We start from the raw sequence: 17,180 nt of genomic DNA, 5'->3' as shown, positions 1-17,180 counted from the left end.
CCATGTGATGTTTTGTGTAATGTATGTATGGTCGGAGGGTAAGATGGCGCAGCCATTGCGTGCAATAGGTCGGCAGCCTTATGAAATTTCCCCTTGTGGGACTAATAAAGGTATATCAAATCAAATAAAACAGAAACTCAAAGCTTTCATGTTGTAAACCACTTGCCCCTGTAACAGGGTGGACACTGAGCTATACAGAACTACTATTGAAAGTACAGGAAGTAGCAGGGTGACACTAATTCATGCCATTTCTTTTTTTGTTAAACAAAAATATTTAATCTATTATCACTAGACATAGCTTGTAAATCTTATCTAGAGTCAGCCTTGTGAACCAGCCTTTGTTTCTAACCTCTAAGTTCAGTATGTAGCCCACTGAATTGTGTTTTGTTTTGTTTTTTTGTTTTTTGAATTGTGTTAAATAAATTTCCCTTAGTTATTTTGGAAAATTCACAATACAAAAACATTCACAATATCACAACTATTTTATTTATTGCTTTAAAGTGCTTTAGAGACAAGCACATTTACACTCCAGGTCTCCAAAAAAAACTAGTTTCAATTTTCTGACCAGTTATGGATTTATTAAGAAAATTACTCACATATAATTAAATTATCAGCTCCATCACTGATTTTTTCTTTCAGCTTTATTAGTGAAATTTTCTCTCTCTCTCTCCCTTACTCTATGTGCAGTCGATGGATCACAGCTGTGATCTGTGAAATAACCCAAATACAACCAAAAACAACCCAAAACACCTTGAAATTATCACAAGGGGAACAGAAACATGGTAAACAGTTTCACTTATTGGTTGCAGGCACGTGCTGCTAGTGGTGACCTATACTGAGCCTCTTCGCTGAGATTTGCATCAGTTTTGCCCTTAAACAAGTTATGCACTGTTATGCAACAGTCTGTGGCACCTCGGACTAACCAAGGGGAGGGTTTCAGCCACTGAGTATGAGTCTCAAGATGACAATCAGAAAGGTAAATTTGGTGTTAGCATCCTTAAAATCTCTCCAGCAAAATAATGAAAAATTACATCTCAACAAGGACATGTTTCTTTAGGCATTAAGCGATCAACTCAGTCACATTTGAGGTTTACTAATGGGAAAGTAGAAAAGAAAATAATATTTCAATGTGACACTTGCAATTCTCAAGAAGTAAATATTCATTCTCTTTTTTGGGATAATTCATGGTTGATTGGCCATGTAACTAATTTTGAACTTTGCAACCTGAAATTAGAAAAAACAAGTATTCACTGACCTTTCTCCTTTGTTTTGGGGCTTTCTGTCATTGAAATATGTTTCTTAAGTCAACTAGCTTCCTACTTACTACAAAAGGCAGCGTCATAGGTGAAAGATGAAGCCAACCCTGTGACACGTACTGCAGCTCCTCTAGCTGCCTCTAGATTGTAAGCTATTCCAGAGAAAGTGACTTTTTCAGATTCCTCCTCCTCATATTCATGAGTCTCTCTTAATTGTGTCTATATACAGAGCATTGTTAAATTGCATAAACAGACAGCCAAACAATTTTGTGCTCTAGTGATTAAAATGTAAGTACCAATTAGCAGGCATGTGTGATGCAACTAAAAGCCAGCTAATGACTGAGGGCTTCACCCGTTGTTCAAATATGGCTGCAACAAACTAACATGACAGCATGACTTTCATGTCCAGCCTGTTTCTGTGCAAAAAAAAAAAGTTCTATCAGCAGAAAATCATCATAATAGTCAAAATATTAGTTCTAGTCCACAATTTTTACAGGTAATGAGGTGCAGGCTAAAAATATAAAACCAGTTTCCTACATTTGTCAATGTACAATTTGTGTTAATAATCAAACCACACATTTCTTCTTTACTGGTGCTTTTATTGTGACTTAAATGACAGTGTTACTATAAAAGGACAAACTAAAACAGGAAGTGTGATGTTCACGTGAATTTTATCACGTTGTATGTGCCAATATTAAAACAATAACAAAGGGTTCAAAATAAACAAAGATATAATAAATTATGTGCAGTCTATGCAGTAATAGCTCATACAAACCTTTCCCGCCTCCTTACCTGGTCAGTTTTTAAGCATGATTTAGACTTTATGCCTAATCTTAAAATAATAAAGTATGGACTGATATGAGTGCGGCTCATTCAATGTTCTTACGTGTATCTCTTCATATAGCAGTAAAAATAGTTTAGGATTCACAGGGATGCTCTATAAATTTATACAGTGAACAAAAACATCAGTTATGTGTGATTTTCAGGGTCATCAGATGGGCTGTTGAGCATCTCACATGAAAACGGAATTAAAAGCAAACTATTTCATTTATGCTGGATTTGCCACGTGTGCCACATTTTTCTGATAGAAATGCTGTACTGTGTGTAAAGCTAACAAGTGCATTATGTATAGTGATATGGTTGAATACAAACAGAAGCTAAGGGAAGCTGCCACAGGACTGTGGGAGCAGACAGTTAAATCCTTGAAGGCTGAAATCAGGCAGAGATTGGTCATCTTGCAGGAGGTCGTTGTCAAAAAGGTTTGGATTGTTGAGATACATCAGCAGATCCTGCGGTGGTTCTGGGTCTTCAACAGAGCCATTCATCATGGGATCAGGGTCATAAGATTCCAGTGGTGGCGTCAGAGGATAAAGATCCCCGTCTTGTTCTAAGAGTGAAGAAGGAAAAAAAAAAGTTGAATCTGTTGTCATCGCTGTGTAGTTTATTTATGCTCTCGCTAGGGAAATGAAACTGAAAAAACATGTGATTTGCTGTTGAAGCCCAAAGCAGAAAATAGAAAATCACAGGAACTGATTTTGTACAGAACATTTAAACGATGTCTAACTTAGATAGTTTTTTTTTTTTTTACCTCAGAATAGCTCAGTTGAATCGATACTAAATACAAATATCACATACCCTTTGTAAAGGAATAGTTTATTTTATGGCATATTAGAAAAAACAAAAATGAGCATTTTAACCATCCGTAAAATATTTAAATCTGACTGAAAGTGTCTTTTAAGCTCAATAATTTACATGTTACTGAATAAATAATTAACCCTGTACATAAAAATCCTACACATGACTAAATCTGACTACTACTACACCCTCACCCCCATATTTTTCCGTCATAAAACTCAGACGCGCATAGAAAATACTGTTAATATTATTTTCCCTGTGAACCCAGAATCACGGAAATATTAAAATCCGAGAACATCAAGTCACTTAACGAGTGCAAAACCTCAGAAACTGTGAGAGTTTGACTGCAGCCATGAACAAAGCACTGACGCTATATGAATAAAACTAAATTGAACTGAATTGTTCTATATTACAGCACACACACATTTTCATATCTTAGTCCAGACATCTCATTTACATTACACTTTCCCTAGCCGCTTAGCCTAAACCTAACTATAACAAAACACATTTTGAACCTCAAAAATGCCTTCAAACGCGTGGGGACGGGCATTTTATTAAAGTTAAGCTATCTATGTACATGGTCTAGGACTTTTTTTTTTTCATTTTCCAATTCAAATTATGATTCAACCTCATAGCTGTTTGCCTTCGCTCAAGGCTTAAGTCTTTCTCTAAGGATTTTCTGACGTGTCAATAGAGAAAACAAATGGAAAATTTGCTTCTGAAAGCGGAGCCATTAAAAAAGCGGGCAGTCCCTGTTGCACTCTACAGTTCTCTATGACTTTAACCTTTAAAGCTTGAAGAGATCCAGCATGCATTGCAGATGAACAATTGCAAGTGATGAGAACAGGACTTGTAGGGATCAATGCAAACAGGGCAAAAGCACTTTGAGCAGTGAGGACAGCAGAGAAGGTGACCTCAAAGGGGAGATCGCAAAGATTTAAATCAGGTAAGATTTTTGCTTGTTATGAATGGGATCAAGCAAGGTTTTGATTTGACCAAAAAGTCAAACATAACGTACTGTAAACATTTTTGTAGTAATTAAATGAAGTAAATATAATTTAATTGTGAGTTTTAGAGATGCAAGTATGTATATTACTTCAGTAGTCATTAGCATGTAATTTAATGTAAAAGGACCAAAAAGCAGCAGGATAATAAAACGTGTTAGTGATTCTATTGCTTGGCCAGAACAAGGCTTTATGTTCACTGCACCATGTGCATGCAGTAAAAGCAGCCAACATTCCCACAAAAGTTCAATTCAAGGATAAAAAATAAATAAATAAATCTTTTAAAAAGCTGTCACCTGACATCTACTATATTCAGACAGCATGCTACGCATTGATTTCATGCACTGCAAGACCATCACAGGGATGGTGACAGAGATTTTTGATGGAAGGTGAGTAATTTGTTTGACAAGGTCTTAAGCTGGATTGGACAGCAAGGAGAGGCATGACTCACCAGCTGCCTCTCCACACAGGCCATTCATTGGCTCCAGGCCTTCACCCTGTGCCATGTCAGAGGGCATGGGTGACCTGGCCTCCAGTGTGTTCCTACATGACCAATGATAAACAGTCATTACAACCATTAGCTCATGACATAAAAAAAAGGTGTGGGCACACCACTTTTTAAGTGAAGTGTATTTAAGTTTGTTGTATTAATGGGATGGGTTTTTTTTTTTCTTTAATTCCAACAAGCAAGACACTATAAATTAGCCTGAATGTATATGGACCGCATACTTACTCCTTGGAAACAAACACCAGCTTGGTTTTGATGTACTTTATGTATGGACTGTCCTCTGAAACAAAAAGAAAGAGAAATTTGATTTAATGGGTCATCTGCAGGACTAACTTCAATAATATTTTAAATGGTGGCCTTACCTCCACTCTTCTCAGTGTAATACTTTCCAAAAGCCTTATCTTTCGGGGTGTCCGGATACAGGTAGAGTAGAGGATTTTCTGGGACATTTTCAGCTTCTAAGATCTGGTAATTTCGAATGATTTCATGGAAGGGAATCTGGGAAAGGTCAACTTTGGTGAAGGGCTGGACTGTCTTTACATCAGGCTCACCTAAACAGACAGTGGATGATGTATTAAACAGGTTACCCCGGCCACTGTGAAATGCAGCTTAGTTGTATTTCTTTCAGACATACAAGCAAAAAAAACCCAAAACACTCTCACCAGTCACAGTGATCTCCACCCAGGAGAAGGTAATTCCCCCAATGACGCTTTCACTGAAACGCAACAAGAACGTGCCTCTCTTTTTCTTCTTCAAGAGAGATTTCTCTTTGCCTTTGGTCACAAAACCCATGATGAGCCTGAAGCACAAAAGGAATTTTATTTTAAAAAGCAAACATTTCAGGTTTCACGGAGACTGACGTTATGAGCTAAACTGGACCATGCATATTAGAAACAGAGTTATCCAGATTACAATACTGACAGTGTGGCAAGTGGCTGGATTCTTTTAATCTGCTTAAACATTAACCTGACACTGCTGTCAAGTTTTCAAATACAGACGCTTACTTTTCTTTACATAAAACAGACATTTGTTGATAACATTTGGAGGACAACCTGCAGATTTTTCCAAAAAAGGATTATCCAATATAGTTGTCACGAGTTAAGAGGTACCTATTTGTTCTGTGTGACGTACAAATAATATGGAAGGTACAGTACTGTGCAGAAGTCTTGAGCCACATCTCATTCATTTAGAAAGTCAAAATCCCTTGTTATTTTGTAATTGTGTAAGCTGTCTTGAGCAATAGTTCTCCAGGCTTTCTGAAGGTCTTTCAAAATTTTTATTTGGACACTGGTTTGTTTTTCAGTCATTCTCAGTCCAGTCCTTAAAGTTAACCATGATCAGAGGAATGTTTGTTTTGTTTAACCCATTAAAACTGACCTATGAATCATTCAAGCAAAAAAGCTTCTAAGAATGTATAACAATCATACCCATCCCTCCACAGATCCTCAAGGTATGTTTTCACCATCATCAAAATGCCATCAAACCACACCCAGAAAGTGTCAGGAGTATTCTCCTGTAACACAAACAGCAGAAAATGTCATTTGGACACACTTACAGGCCTATGTTCTCTGCAACGAAATGCTCAGATATATTTAGATGAGATGTAATAATTGTTTTTAGTGGTGAGGCTTAAGGTTAAATTACTCAAGACTTGCAAAGTATGGCTTGAGGGATTACAAAAAAACCAGTAGCTTTTAGGGCTCTTACCTTGGTAAATTTTGACCACGGGACTGTGCAGCTGTCATAGTTTGGCTTTTTGCCTGGAGATTAAAAAAACACGATGGACAATCACAAGCATGCTTACAAGCCACAAAGGACAACGAATTATGTCAGTCTTGTGCTACTATCTATAAATGTAAAGTTTGCAAAATCAAGATACATTTTAACAGTACATGAAAGTAGGTGTTGTCAACAATGAGCAGAATGAAGCAGAAGACGGTGGAAGAATTTACCAAAGAGCTTGTTTGCAATCATTTCCAGCTGAGTGTCATCCAGGCCACGTTTTGTGGCCGAGAGAAACTGCCAGCTCAACATCTCTCCAAACTGAGGCCAAGTAGCTGCAGGAGTGTTGGCGAAGAACATAACATCCTGGGAAAAGCAGACATATGCACATCATATGTACACGATTAATTTAGTCTGGCCCGTAATTGTATTACAAGGGAACTTGAATGCAAAAGCACAGCATGTCTGCCAGTAACAGTGACTTATCACCTTGGGATCCTGACTGAGCATGTTGAACCAGAGGACAGATGCCCAGGCACTTTGCTGCTGGCTGGAGTTTGAGATGATGACCACAGGGAGGGTGGAGGCCTACAAGTGTGTGTGCCATAAAAACATATAGCTTCTACTTAGGTCATAGTTCTGTCACCAAAGCTGCAAATTAATGATTAATTTTTAAACGGAACTAATATTCTTTATCTGTGATGGCAGCCATATAACATGAAAAACGCAGAAGAAACTCCACCTGCAGCTCAACAGAGAAGCCTTTCAGCTCAAATACAGTGTTGAAGTAGATGATATGCAGCTCCTCTGTAACACTCAGAGAAATCTATAAACAAGAAAGTAACACACAGATCATTATTCCTTTATTATGATGTAACATTAAGAAGAGATGGTATCAGCAGGGTTACCGATATTAACTCACATCACTGACTCCTTTGCCACCACCTCCTGATTTCTGCTCCTTCAAAGTCTACAGACAAATAGTATTTATGAATTAACTAGTAAGAACGCACACACAGTCACTCCCAAATAACAAATAAAAATTCTCACCTGCCAGTAAAGGCTGTATATTGATATAAATGTTATTTTTTGAATTACTTGAGTGTAGCTGATGTATTACATGTTAAATACATTGTTAAATATTTGGTTTTAAACCATTTTTGTGTCACAGTTGTATAAAAGTCTTTGTATCTAATTGCTTATGAATTCATTATTGAATATACCAGATGTCTGAAGTCTGCCACCATGCCTCCATTCGTGCTCTCAGCCATGTTCAAGGCCTTAATTTTAGTCCCCAGGACATTGAAACGTCGATACCTACAAAAGACAGGAGGTTTACTAAAAACAAGTTCACAGCAAATGTCAAAGCTCAACGTGGCTTCTGAAACTTAGATGTAAATGAAAAAAACTTGCCCTTTGATCTGAGGAGCCTCCCTATATTCAAGGGTGAGAAAAAAACACAGCAGACGTGATCACAGGGAGGAATTAGACATCTTTCTCTAATGTTAAATCCTGGAAGTTTGTTTTAAGGGTAATGAAAACAACTAAAGGTCTGAAAGAGAAAACTTACTTGTCCATGGATACATCCACTTTCATGGAGTGGTTCAGTTCCGGAAACTTCACAAGAAGTCTGAAATGGTTAAGTCAGGTGCAAAATGTTAGAGCTTGAGAAATATGAAGATGATGAAGACAAAAATGTAAAAAAAAAAACAGGAAACCAGGAATGCTCCCAAGGTCACAGCATGGAAGAAGATGAGATGGCTCTGCAGGAATGCAACAAACTTTCAGACTTACTCGCATTATTTCACAATTGATTCTTTGTTTACATGGTGGAAATAAAGGCCAACAAAACCACTCTCTATACCAGTCTGTTTCTATAAAGATACAGCAGCTTGATATGCACATTATCCTAATAAGTACAGCATAGTACAGTAAGATAAGGGGGGCGCAATGTCAAACATATATTCTTACTTTGTGTAATATGCTGAGATATTTATAATTTATAATTAATTAATTTTTTGTAACTTTGTAATATACTGTATTATTTAATTTGGTTTAGTTAGTAAATGTTCTTACTGTCTTGGAGCACAATAAAGTATTCTGATTCTGACATTATTTACTGTAAGCTCATTAGTGGCTCTACAGGTTTAAACATTTTCCTAAAAAGCAAAAGATCAAAGTTCAATCCCAGGAGGAGACACAAATCCCTCTGGGGTTGTGCCAGCCAGGACACCCAGTGTAAACAAAATCTGCCAAATCAAACATGTGGATTAGGGAGCAGCTGAAAGTAGCTCTCTTATTAATGCAGATAAGTCCATTGAAACACTGCGTGCACGCTGATTTCTGTGCTGGGCACTGACCTGGCTTTGACAGAGAACTGGACATTTGTGCGGAGAACCAAAGATCCTTTCCCCTGAGGCATGGATGGCTGAGTTTCAACCACAAAGGAGCTAAATGTAAACGTAAAAGAAAAAAAGGGAATGTCATTTAATTAACTAAAAAAAACATAAAAGTGAAAGAGAACATCATAGAGTGTCCTAAAAGAAATACCTCTTGAGTAAGTCTCTTAGAAGAGTGTCCACTCTCTTCTGCAGTGTGGGGTTTTGGGCCTTCACAGGGTCATTTTCATAGGACACTTTTCCTACTAGCTCCTCCAACTTAGTAAGAAACTCCCACACCTGGAACAGACACACTGCCACACAGCTGAACCTAGAGATTCAGAAAGAGAATTTATTTTAATTTCATGCAGATTTTAGAGAATGGGGGGATGGACTTTGGAAATACAAATTCAGCTCAAAGAGAATAAACATACCACTTTTCCAGCTGATCCAGGCAAACATTGTCCAGAGCACCAATGCATGCTTTCTGCTGCCTCCTCTGCCACTCCACCAGCTCCTTCTTCACAAGCACATCAATGATGTCCTGAATCCTGTCCAGAATATCATTTAGGCCTGACAACGTGCTCTAAAAAGTGATAAAATGAGATAAGAATGTAAATAATTAAACAACTACAATAAAACATTTAAGAATATATTTAGGAATATTACTGACTCCATACCTTCCTGCAGTTATTCAACTTGTTGACAAGCAACTGAAGCGCTTTAATCTGTTCTTTTTTCCTGGCCTCGTCTACCACAGCTGCTTAAAAGTTTCCATGGTGGGATGAAAATTTCCACATGACAAAGACCAAAACAAAAGAGTACATGTAGCTCTGATTTAAATCTTTTTTAGATTTATTACTAACTAACTCTCACAGACATTAAAGCATGCAAATATAACCAGATTGTTTTCATTTGTTTACCTTCCAACTTCTGGGTTTGGAATTTAAAATCAAACTCATCTTGCTGCTCCTCCAGACATATGATTGTATGTTCCATACACTATAGCACAAAAAAGGAAATGAAAAAACTGCGACATGCTTTATCCATATAATACAAATAATAACACAAAGGAACATAATCTCCACCTGCACTTCATTCCTCAAGCCAGCCAGTTTACGTTCAAGGTCCTGCTGACTGCTTGTCTCCATTGCCTCTGGCTCAACTTGCAAAAGCTGGACCTAAGAATAAACAAAGGTGGAGCTAATACCAAGATCTTATTGTCTTTCAGATGTAATACTGGGTGAAGCTGTCACAAGGGAAATAGTAAGTGAGAGTGTAGTGTAAAAACTGCTGGGGGGAAAATCTTCACGTTTTAGCCCACACAGTGAGTTTCATGGTTCTATTTCGCACACACAGCTCTTTTTAAAAAACTGAATGGAAAAAACTAAAACAGGATAAAAATTTACACTAGGCTCCTTGAAAGTTTGCATTTAATTTTACACTTAAAAGCTGAATTGCAATACTACAAACACAACAGCTAACAATGGAGTCATAACATAAAAAAAAGCCAAAACATGGCAATACACCAATAGATCATATGATATAATGTTTTCCTGTAAAAAAAAAAAAACCACATACAGGTATATCCAAGTGTGCAAGTGTAGTGTTGGGGCACTATTTTTAGCAGAGCATTACCATTTTACAGTACATGCTAAATACCTATGCTTTTCTGGGTTTATTTCTTTTCTTAAGGCACTTAGCTACATTGTTATCAAAAGTGGCTATACATAAAGTTTATTTTTAATTACCACAATGAGACGTTACACCAACCTTTTCAGCCAGTTCAGCGCTCTCCAGGATTTCCTTCTCTTTTTCCAAAAACCAAAGGATGGTGGTTGCCAAAGCACACGGATCATCCACATACCTCTGTAAGAGAGAAATAGCAGAGGCTGGGAGTCACATGTGTTAAAGTATATTATATTACACTGATACAGTATATAGGCCAATCAACTGTGCAGACTTACTGGAGGTCATTAAAAGGCTTTTTTTTACTTTTGTCACTTTTTATAAACCTTTACTGTCATATTATCATTTCTCATCAGCCAATAAAGGATTAATAACAGGTTAATGTTTTCCTATGTCTAAATATCTCTCACTTGGCTAAACAGGAAATTCTGAGCATGTAAACACATAAGCAAATCATGGTAAACGGAGTGGTTGGAATTATGATACTATTATTCAAAATTTGCTTTTCCATTTTAAACCAGAGACGTCACTGGGTTGCTCCTTTACTGGACACACCTGAAAGTTCTGCTTATAGCGCCTAATGTTGTGCTGCAGTAAAAATGACTCCTCCTGGACAAAGCGGCTGTGTTGGATGTCCAGATTCTCAAGCAGGACCTGGAACAGCACCATAGCAAAGGCATGGTCCCGTGCTGCCCGCTGCCTGTAGAAAATGACATAATAAGAGCTTTTCACAGCCATACTCACTTACAGTAATCATTGAAACTCGTTGAATCACAGGGTTCCTTACCACTCCTGCTTCTCTATCCAAGGGGCCAGGTAGTGCCGAACATCCATGGGTAAAGCATCTCTGTCATAGAGCTCGTGTAACTGCTGTCGGTACGCAATAGGAAGCTGTCTCAATCTGTCCCACTGTGCCATCCTAAGGCACACAAACAGCCAGCAATCACATTAAAGGCTGGATTCAAGTCAACGGGAACGAATGTGTATCTATGCCGGGTGTTAACTTGTCATCCTAGAGTGCGACTACTTTATAAACAGTGCCATAAAGAGTATAGTGGGCGAGTTTGTACCAGTATGAAATCAACAGCTGAGCGAACAACAGATGACCGTTGACCAAGTCCTTACTGCATGACGTGAAATCCGTGCACACTGTTTAAGAGCGATACTGAAAATTTAAACTTTATATCTGCAGGTTAGCTAGCTGGCGGAAAAAGTGCCAAGACCACAAATACCCGTCGATAATGACCCGTCGATAATAACACATTTACTCACCTCAGTGCAAGATATCAGTGCGAATCCACTTAGTATACCTTATTAGCTTTCCGCTAGATTAAGACAATGTGCATATCTAGCTCTTCCGTCGAGCTACTTTGGAACGCTGGTAAAACAAAACAACTGTCAAGAGCAAGCAAGCGTGTAAAGTGTTTCCCCGTCAAGTCTTTATTTTACTGCTTTTTCATTGGATATCTATTTGTCCCGCCCAAGAAGACCATGACGTCTAAACTCCCGACGCCATTTTGGCTCTGAAAGAATTTCCACCAAAGGCAGTTAAAGAGCCGAAATGTCGCGACAAGACTCGCAGATTCCTCGTGAGTTCAGACTTAACGCCTGATTGGTTAGTCCGTGGACAGGACCACGCGTTCTGCTGGTTAACGCATCTGTCAATCTCTCGCGTTGCATAGCAGTGAGCAAAATAGAAACTTACGGCCGTGTAACCAAGAGATTTCCCGAGAAATGACGTTTCGAAAGTGACAAAGCCAAAGAGGAGCATGTGACTCACAACAAACCTCAAAACAGGTTGTGTGTCTTCGTAGAATCACCTGAGAAGAAAGCGTTTTTTATTGTATTCCCACGTCGTTTTTATTGTATTCCTTTATGCAAACACAATGAAAATGAAAAAAAGTACCTTTACGTTTATTGGAGTAAAATTCGAAAAGCATGACGTTTTATCCTTCATACCTAGTATTAACAACAACGTTAATACTACTAATAATAATATTAATACTAAGAAGAAGAGTAGTTGGTGTTTTTGTCTACCAGTGAACTAAAACGTTGACACACATGGAAAGTCTCCAGTTCTTTGTGCATATTTTCAGTACAGTAGCTGCTCCCCAGAGCTGGCGTGCAACGAAGTACTTAGAAGTACAAGTACTTCGTTACTGTACTTAACGAGAATTTAGAAAAATCAGCATACACAGACTGTCATTTTGTGCGCAGTTTGTACAGCTTGTTGCTAACTAAAGGTCCAGTGGAGATGAAGAAGAAAGGGTAATATATTAAAGGCAAGAACTGCTCAGAGGTATTTACGCAAGTCCTCATGTGTGTAAATCAGATATTGGGTTTGTGCATGTGACATTATGTTTTTCATACTGTGAAAAGTGCTGAAAAACAAAATCTTTGTGTTTTTAAAGGTTGAAAGAAAATACTCAGCAATTTACTGCTCCTTAACCCACAGGGGCTATTCACAGTGGGTGGCTCCGCATGTTTTGATTTACAAGCCAGGCATATTTTGCTTATTAGACGACAGCACACTGTATTTAATGTGTTCATTCTCTCGATTTCTACTGTCACCAGTAGATGTCACACTTCACTCAAAGAAATTAGGATGCCAGTTTGGATTTTTTTTTTTTTTAAACTTTGACTCAAATGCGCCATGCAGGTGTGAAGAAATTCCTAAGTTCTAAATATAATTTCTCTTTTGCAAATCTAATATAGTTATTATTATTAACTTAACCATACATTCTATAGGTCTGTTGGGCCTATCAGATTAAATATTTTGATTCTTATCCTTTTTTCAGTATATTTAGAGTGTGGCAGGTTATTTTAAATAAATAATATGTTGTGTAAGAATATCTTGATCAAGTCAGAGGGAATTAGGCAACAGACAGGCAACACTCTGCACTGGTCACTGGTCAGTCACAGGGCCAGCACCAAACAATAACAAAAAAAGAAACACAGTGGGTTTCTTTCTTTTGGTTCATAAATAATCTGCATCAACAGGGAGAACAGACAAATTCACAAACGTCTCAGACAGCTGGAATTAAATAGAAATTTGAGTGTATCCTGTAAGCCAATACCAAGGAGCGTCTCTTAAATCTAAGTCTAATTTGCAACAGTGTGGCCAACTGCAAAATGTCAAGGCCCTGAAAGTGAAGCAGTTAAACAGAATTTTTCACCCCCCTGAAGGGAGGCAGTATGTAATCAGTTCGGTTTGTTTGTCTGTCTGTTTCTTAGCAGCATAACATCCACTGTTTTGAAGATATCAAAATTTTGTGTGATGGTAGATATCAATAACAGCTCGAGCTGATTTAATTGTGCTGAAAATCGGGCCAAGGTTAAGGTCAGGGTCACCCCAAATGATAAAATCAGTGAAAACTTTAAATCTACCGACAATTCTTTATGGCTTATCTTCAAATTCCACAACTGGCTAAGCATTTGACCTTGAACTTCATTGTTAGCGCTTACTTTGAAAAAAATTTAAATAAAACATAAAGAGTTTTATTGATTTCATTTAAGTCTGTTCTAGTTATATGGGTAAAGATAATAAAATACATCACAATCACACACTAACACATCTGCACTTATGGCCAGTTTGTGTTATCTGTTGGAGTGTGAATGTTAGGTAAAAGTCCTTAGGTATTGCAAAAAGCCTTGTACAAATATGTGTGTGTGTGTGTGTGCGCGCGCATGTGTGTGTGATCAGCTGACTCAAATTTACAGTATGAAGCATTTTGATTGCTTAAATTGAGTTTGAAGGCGCCTTATAAGTGCCAAACCCCATGCCACTTATTTTCTTCTTTTTAAAGTATTATGTAAATATTCTTTAAAGCATCACTTAGCGTCAGCTGAAGTACATACACAGTTTAAATTCCCATGATTAAGACTGTGTTAGGTATGTACTGCAGTTCAACACGAGCGTGCACATTAAATATTTTCAGCACAAAAAACAATCTGATAACATTATACACTGCCACCAATTTAATGTAAAATTTAATAACATTTACAGGAAAACATATACAGCAACAATATTTTATCATGAGGCTAGTGTCCCTGCAATTAAATCCGAGCTGAGAATATGACTGCGACCTGACAACCTGACTGTAGGTTTCAGCTGAAGGAAGAGACAAATTAAAAATAAAAAAGATGATAAACAGAGACGGGCAAAATCAAAGTGTTGAGGGACTGAAGGTTTTGTTTCCTGAGACCAGTCATCAGTGTTGCTGCCTAATACGATTAACTAGTAAACTACTTTATAAATTATATACTTAAAATATTATTTCTAAGCAATGGCTTAAAGCTTACTTTCTGAGGATATAAATTATTGGATCTGTTTTCAGCTCATGTGGACATTTTTCACTCTGTGGAATGACTTTTATTTCATCGTTAGCTTACATTGTCTCTCTTTTATTATTTTATATATGCAGACAATTTGGAATCTGTCTTAATAATATTCTTTCGTTGTGTACACACTTACAAAAAAAGAAAAGAAAAATTGCACTGCAAATTATCACTAATAGTTACTATGCAAACAGGTAAGCTATCAATTATTGATCCTCTATCTTTACACATGTAGCTATGTCAGTATTTATTGCCAGAGTTTAAGAGGGTGATTCATTGATTCTTCAGTCTATGGTGATGACACCCTCCTCCACGCTGAACTGGTTCACCAGCATGTCATCTTCCTCCTTCATGGAGTTGAGCAGATACTTGACCCCAGCTTTCACTCCGGTCTTCACCCCTGCACCCAGAGCATAGCCTGCTACCCCAGCAGTCCCACCCGTGGCGACCATGAGGGCATCTGTTCCGAGGTCAACGGCGCTCAGGATGGCTCTCTCCTTGGCTGTTTCAGAACAGTTGACTGAGGCGTAATACACAGCTGTGCCAAGGTTATAGAGTGTGCTGACTCCAGGGATCCACTCCATTACACTGTACACGCGCTGCTCGCTTTTGTTGATGCAGTTCCTCTGGGTGCTGCGCTTCCACCGGTGACCAGTTGCTGCTGTGGCGCTGCACTGATGGATCCAGGTCTCAGATTCTGTGGATTCAGATGGCAATATGCGACTACCTTTTTTCCACACTGCCTGGTACATCCCGGGTGTGTGACGCCCACTGCTGGTCACACCAGCACACAGGAATCCCAGGCTTTCACAGCTGCTCACAGCATCCTCCAGTCCACCTGTGCCTCCCTCCACAGCGTTTCCTATCAGCACGGTCCCATTTACTCGACTCCAACCCTCGCAGTGCCCCTCCTGAATAGTGTTGCCTTCTCCCACGAATGCCAGCTGCTCAATGTTAAACATCACAGCTTTTATGTGTCGCTGAGTTTGATCTCTCCCTGAAGGCAATGATGCTGATGTGGGTGTTGGTGCAGCTGCTGATTTACTCATCCTTCGCTCTATTAGGCCTTCTACCTCCATCAGGAGCTCCTCTGTATCAGCCACTCCCAGCAGATCATACAGCTTCAGCAACAGGGTCTGTGCTTCCTTTGGGCACCCTGCCACCACCAACACAGGCACCAAAGAGAGACCCAACAGCTCCTGTGGAAACATGGAGGACAGCGAGTCATCCACAGCGCTGGCTGACAGCAGCTCCTCACAGCTGATGTTCCCCTGAATATGTAAATGAGCTTGAATCTGCTCCTGAAGCTTCGCCCCAAGGACCGATGTCATTCGTTGGGCAGATCGGATTCTTTTAGATTTTTCCTCAGGTAAGAGACCAGACTGAACTTGAGATCCCAGGAGAGAGTCCAGATTCTGTTTGGACACCTCTACAGCTTCATGGGTGTCACTTCCTGGAAGCAGAGTGCTCTTTTGCACCAAAGGAGGTGGGACCCTGCACAAGGCCTGTTCATTCAGCAGGAGCTGGATCACAATCAGCCACTTCAGCTTGGAGGACATCATCCTGCTTTAAAAGAACACTTTTCCAAAGCCACTACACTAAATCAGAATAGTAAAAACAAGGGAAAAAAAACATTAGGGTTATTATTGTATGTGCTGAGTAAATAGTGCAATCAAAGACCTGGATTATTTGGTTAGTTTGTCATCACAGTAAATGTAAACCACTTTGTCTTATAGATGAGTTCATAATTTTTTAGCTGCCGTGCAGTGTTATTCTTGTGGTGTTAAATCCTTTGCTGCAGGCACTAAGCAAATATTGACTTAATGGTGTTTATGCATTTGCAAAGGTACGCTGTGCAGGAAAATAACCTTAGTAGAACATTTAACCTTTAAATCCAGAACAAAAATGCTGTTTGTAAAAAAAAGAGTTAATCGCACTGTAACTTTAACAAAAAAAAAATGCTATTAACAAATCTATTCTACATCTAAAGTGAAATTAAACCCAAAAAAAAAGCAAAAGCAGTAAAAAAATGATTTTGTTTAGCAAAGCAAGAAAGAGCAACACGTCCTGAAACTGGCCTCTCACTCGGAGCTGAAGCAATTGCTCATGTCCTGTTTTGTTCTCAAAAACAACAAAAACATCCTGTTCCATATGTTTATCGTACACCTACCTTATTAATAATTAGTGTTGCTCATGAAGTCCTGAGCGTCTGACCAAGATGGCTTCCCCATGTAGGATGCTTTTTGTATTCCCCTTTTTCCCTTTTCTCCAAACGTACATAGTGATCTTCTCTCCCTTTGCCTCCAATGAGAATCTCTTTCTTTACACATGACATTCCACAGCCCTCCCTCTGTATCATCCGTCTTTCAACTCCCTCTTCTCTTTGGCCTCATTGCTCAACAGGGAGATCAGGGCTTGAATATTGATTCACGTGGGGGAAAGTCCATGTGTTCTAAAGCAGTTTTGTTTGTCTGCCCCGCCATCCTCTCATTCTCCCCGCCCCCCACCTAGTCCCTCTGCTCCCCCTGTTCCCTCTCACACAGTCGCCAGGTTTTGTTTTTGACCCAAATACTTGAAAGAAATCTCCCCTCGTGCCATTAGCGAATTTATCTCTTACAGAACCAAGTGAAGGGGAGGGGGGGGGGGGGGG

At 38.8% G+C, this 17,180-nt stretch overlaps 2 protein-coding genes across 5 annotated transcripts; both read right to left on the bottom strand.

The window, feature by feature from the left end:
* Positions 1-1,834: 1,834 nt before the first annotated feature.
* Positions 1,835-11,691, bottom strand: stat2 (signal transducer and activator of transcription 2). Of its 3 annotated transcripts, none has more exons than XM_026168063.1 (24): positions 11,465-11,691; positions 10,980-11,111; positions 10,748-10,892; positions 10,277-10,372; positions 9,592-9,684; positions 9,427-9,505; positions 9,184-9,266; positions 8,938-9,089; positions 8,676-8,834; positions 8,486-8,575; positions 7,696-7,755; positions 7,539-7,559; positions 7,349-7,442; positions 7,048-7,095; positions 6,868-6,951; positions 6,615-6,713; positions 6,356-6,491; positions 6,111-6,163; positions 5,831-5,916; positions 5,066-5,202; positions 4,766-4,954; positions 4,629-4,683; positions 4,347-4,438; positions 1,835-2,643 (listed from the first exon to the last, which is right to left on the bottom strand). In XM_026168063.1, the coding sequence occupies exons 2-24, from the start codon at positions 11,108-11,110 to the stop codon at positions 2,414-2,416; spliced, it is 2,412 nt and encodes an 803-aa protein (XP_026023848.1). In that variant the 5' UTR covers position 11,111; positions 11,465-11,691; the 3' UTR covers positions 1,835-2,413. The 3 variants fall into 3 exon arrangements, with proteins under 3 accessions (XP_026023848.1, XP_026023850.1, XP_026023849.1); XM_026168065.1 differs by having other exon boundaries at positions 9,184-9,263; positions 11,465-11,689; XM_026168064.1 differs by lacking the exon at positions 11,465-11,691 and having other exon boundaries at positions 10,980-11,458.
* A 2,464-nt stretch (positions 11,692-14,155) lies between these two features.
* On the bottom strand, positions 14,156-16,916 carry apof (apolipoprotein F). 2 transcript variants are annotated; one of them, XM_026166420.1, is made up of 2 exons: positions 16,701-16,916; positions 14,156-16,123 (listed from the first exon to the last, which is right to left on the bottom strand). In XM_026166420.1, the coding sequence occupies exon 2, from the start codon at positions 16,090-16,092 to the stop codon at positions 14,815-14,817; it is 1,278 nt and encodes a 425-aa protein (XP_026022205.1). In that variant the 5' UTR covers positions 16,093-16,123; positions 16,701-16,916; the 3' UTR covers positions 14,156-14,814. The 2 variants fall into 2 exon arrangements, with proteins under 2 accessions (XP_026022205.1, XP_026022204.1); XM_026166419.1 differs by having other exon boundaries at positions 14,156-16,128; positions 16,701-16,915.
* Positions 16,917-17,180: the final 264 nt, after the last annotated feature.

The sequence above is a fragment of the Astatotilapia calliptera genome, chromosome 5, assembly GCF_900246225.1.
Source record: "Astatotilapia calliptera chromosome 5, fAstCal1.2, whole genome shotgun sequence".
Taxonomy (NCBI): domain Eukaryota; kingdom Metazoa; phylum Chordata; class Actinopteri; order Cichliformes; family Cichlidae; genus Astatotilapia; species Astatotilapia calliptera.
This window is presented reverse-complemented; position numbering and strand designations above follow the sequence as displayed.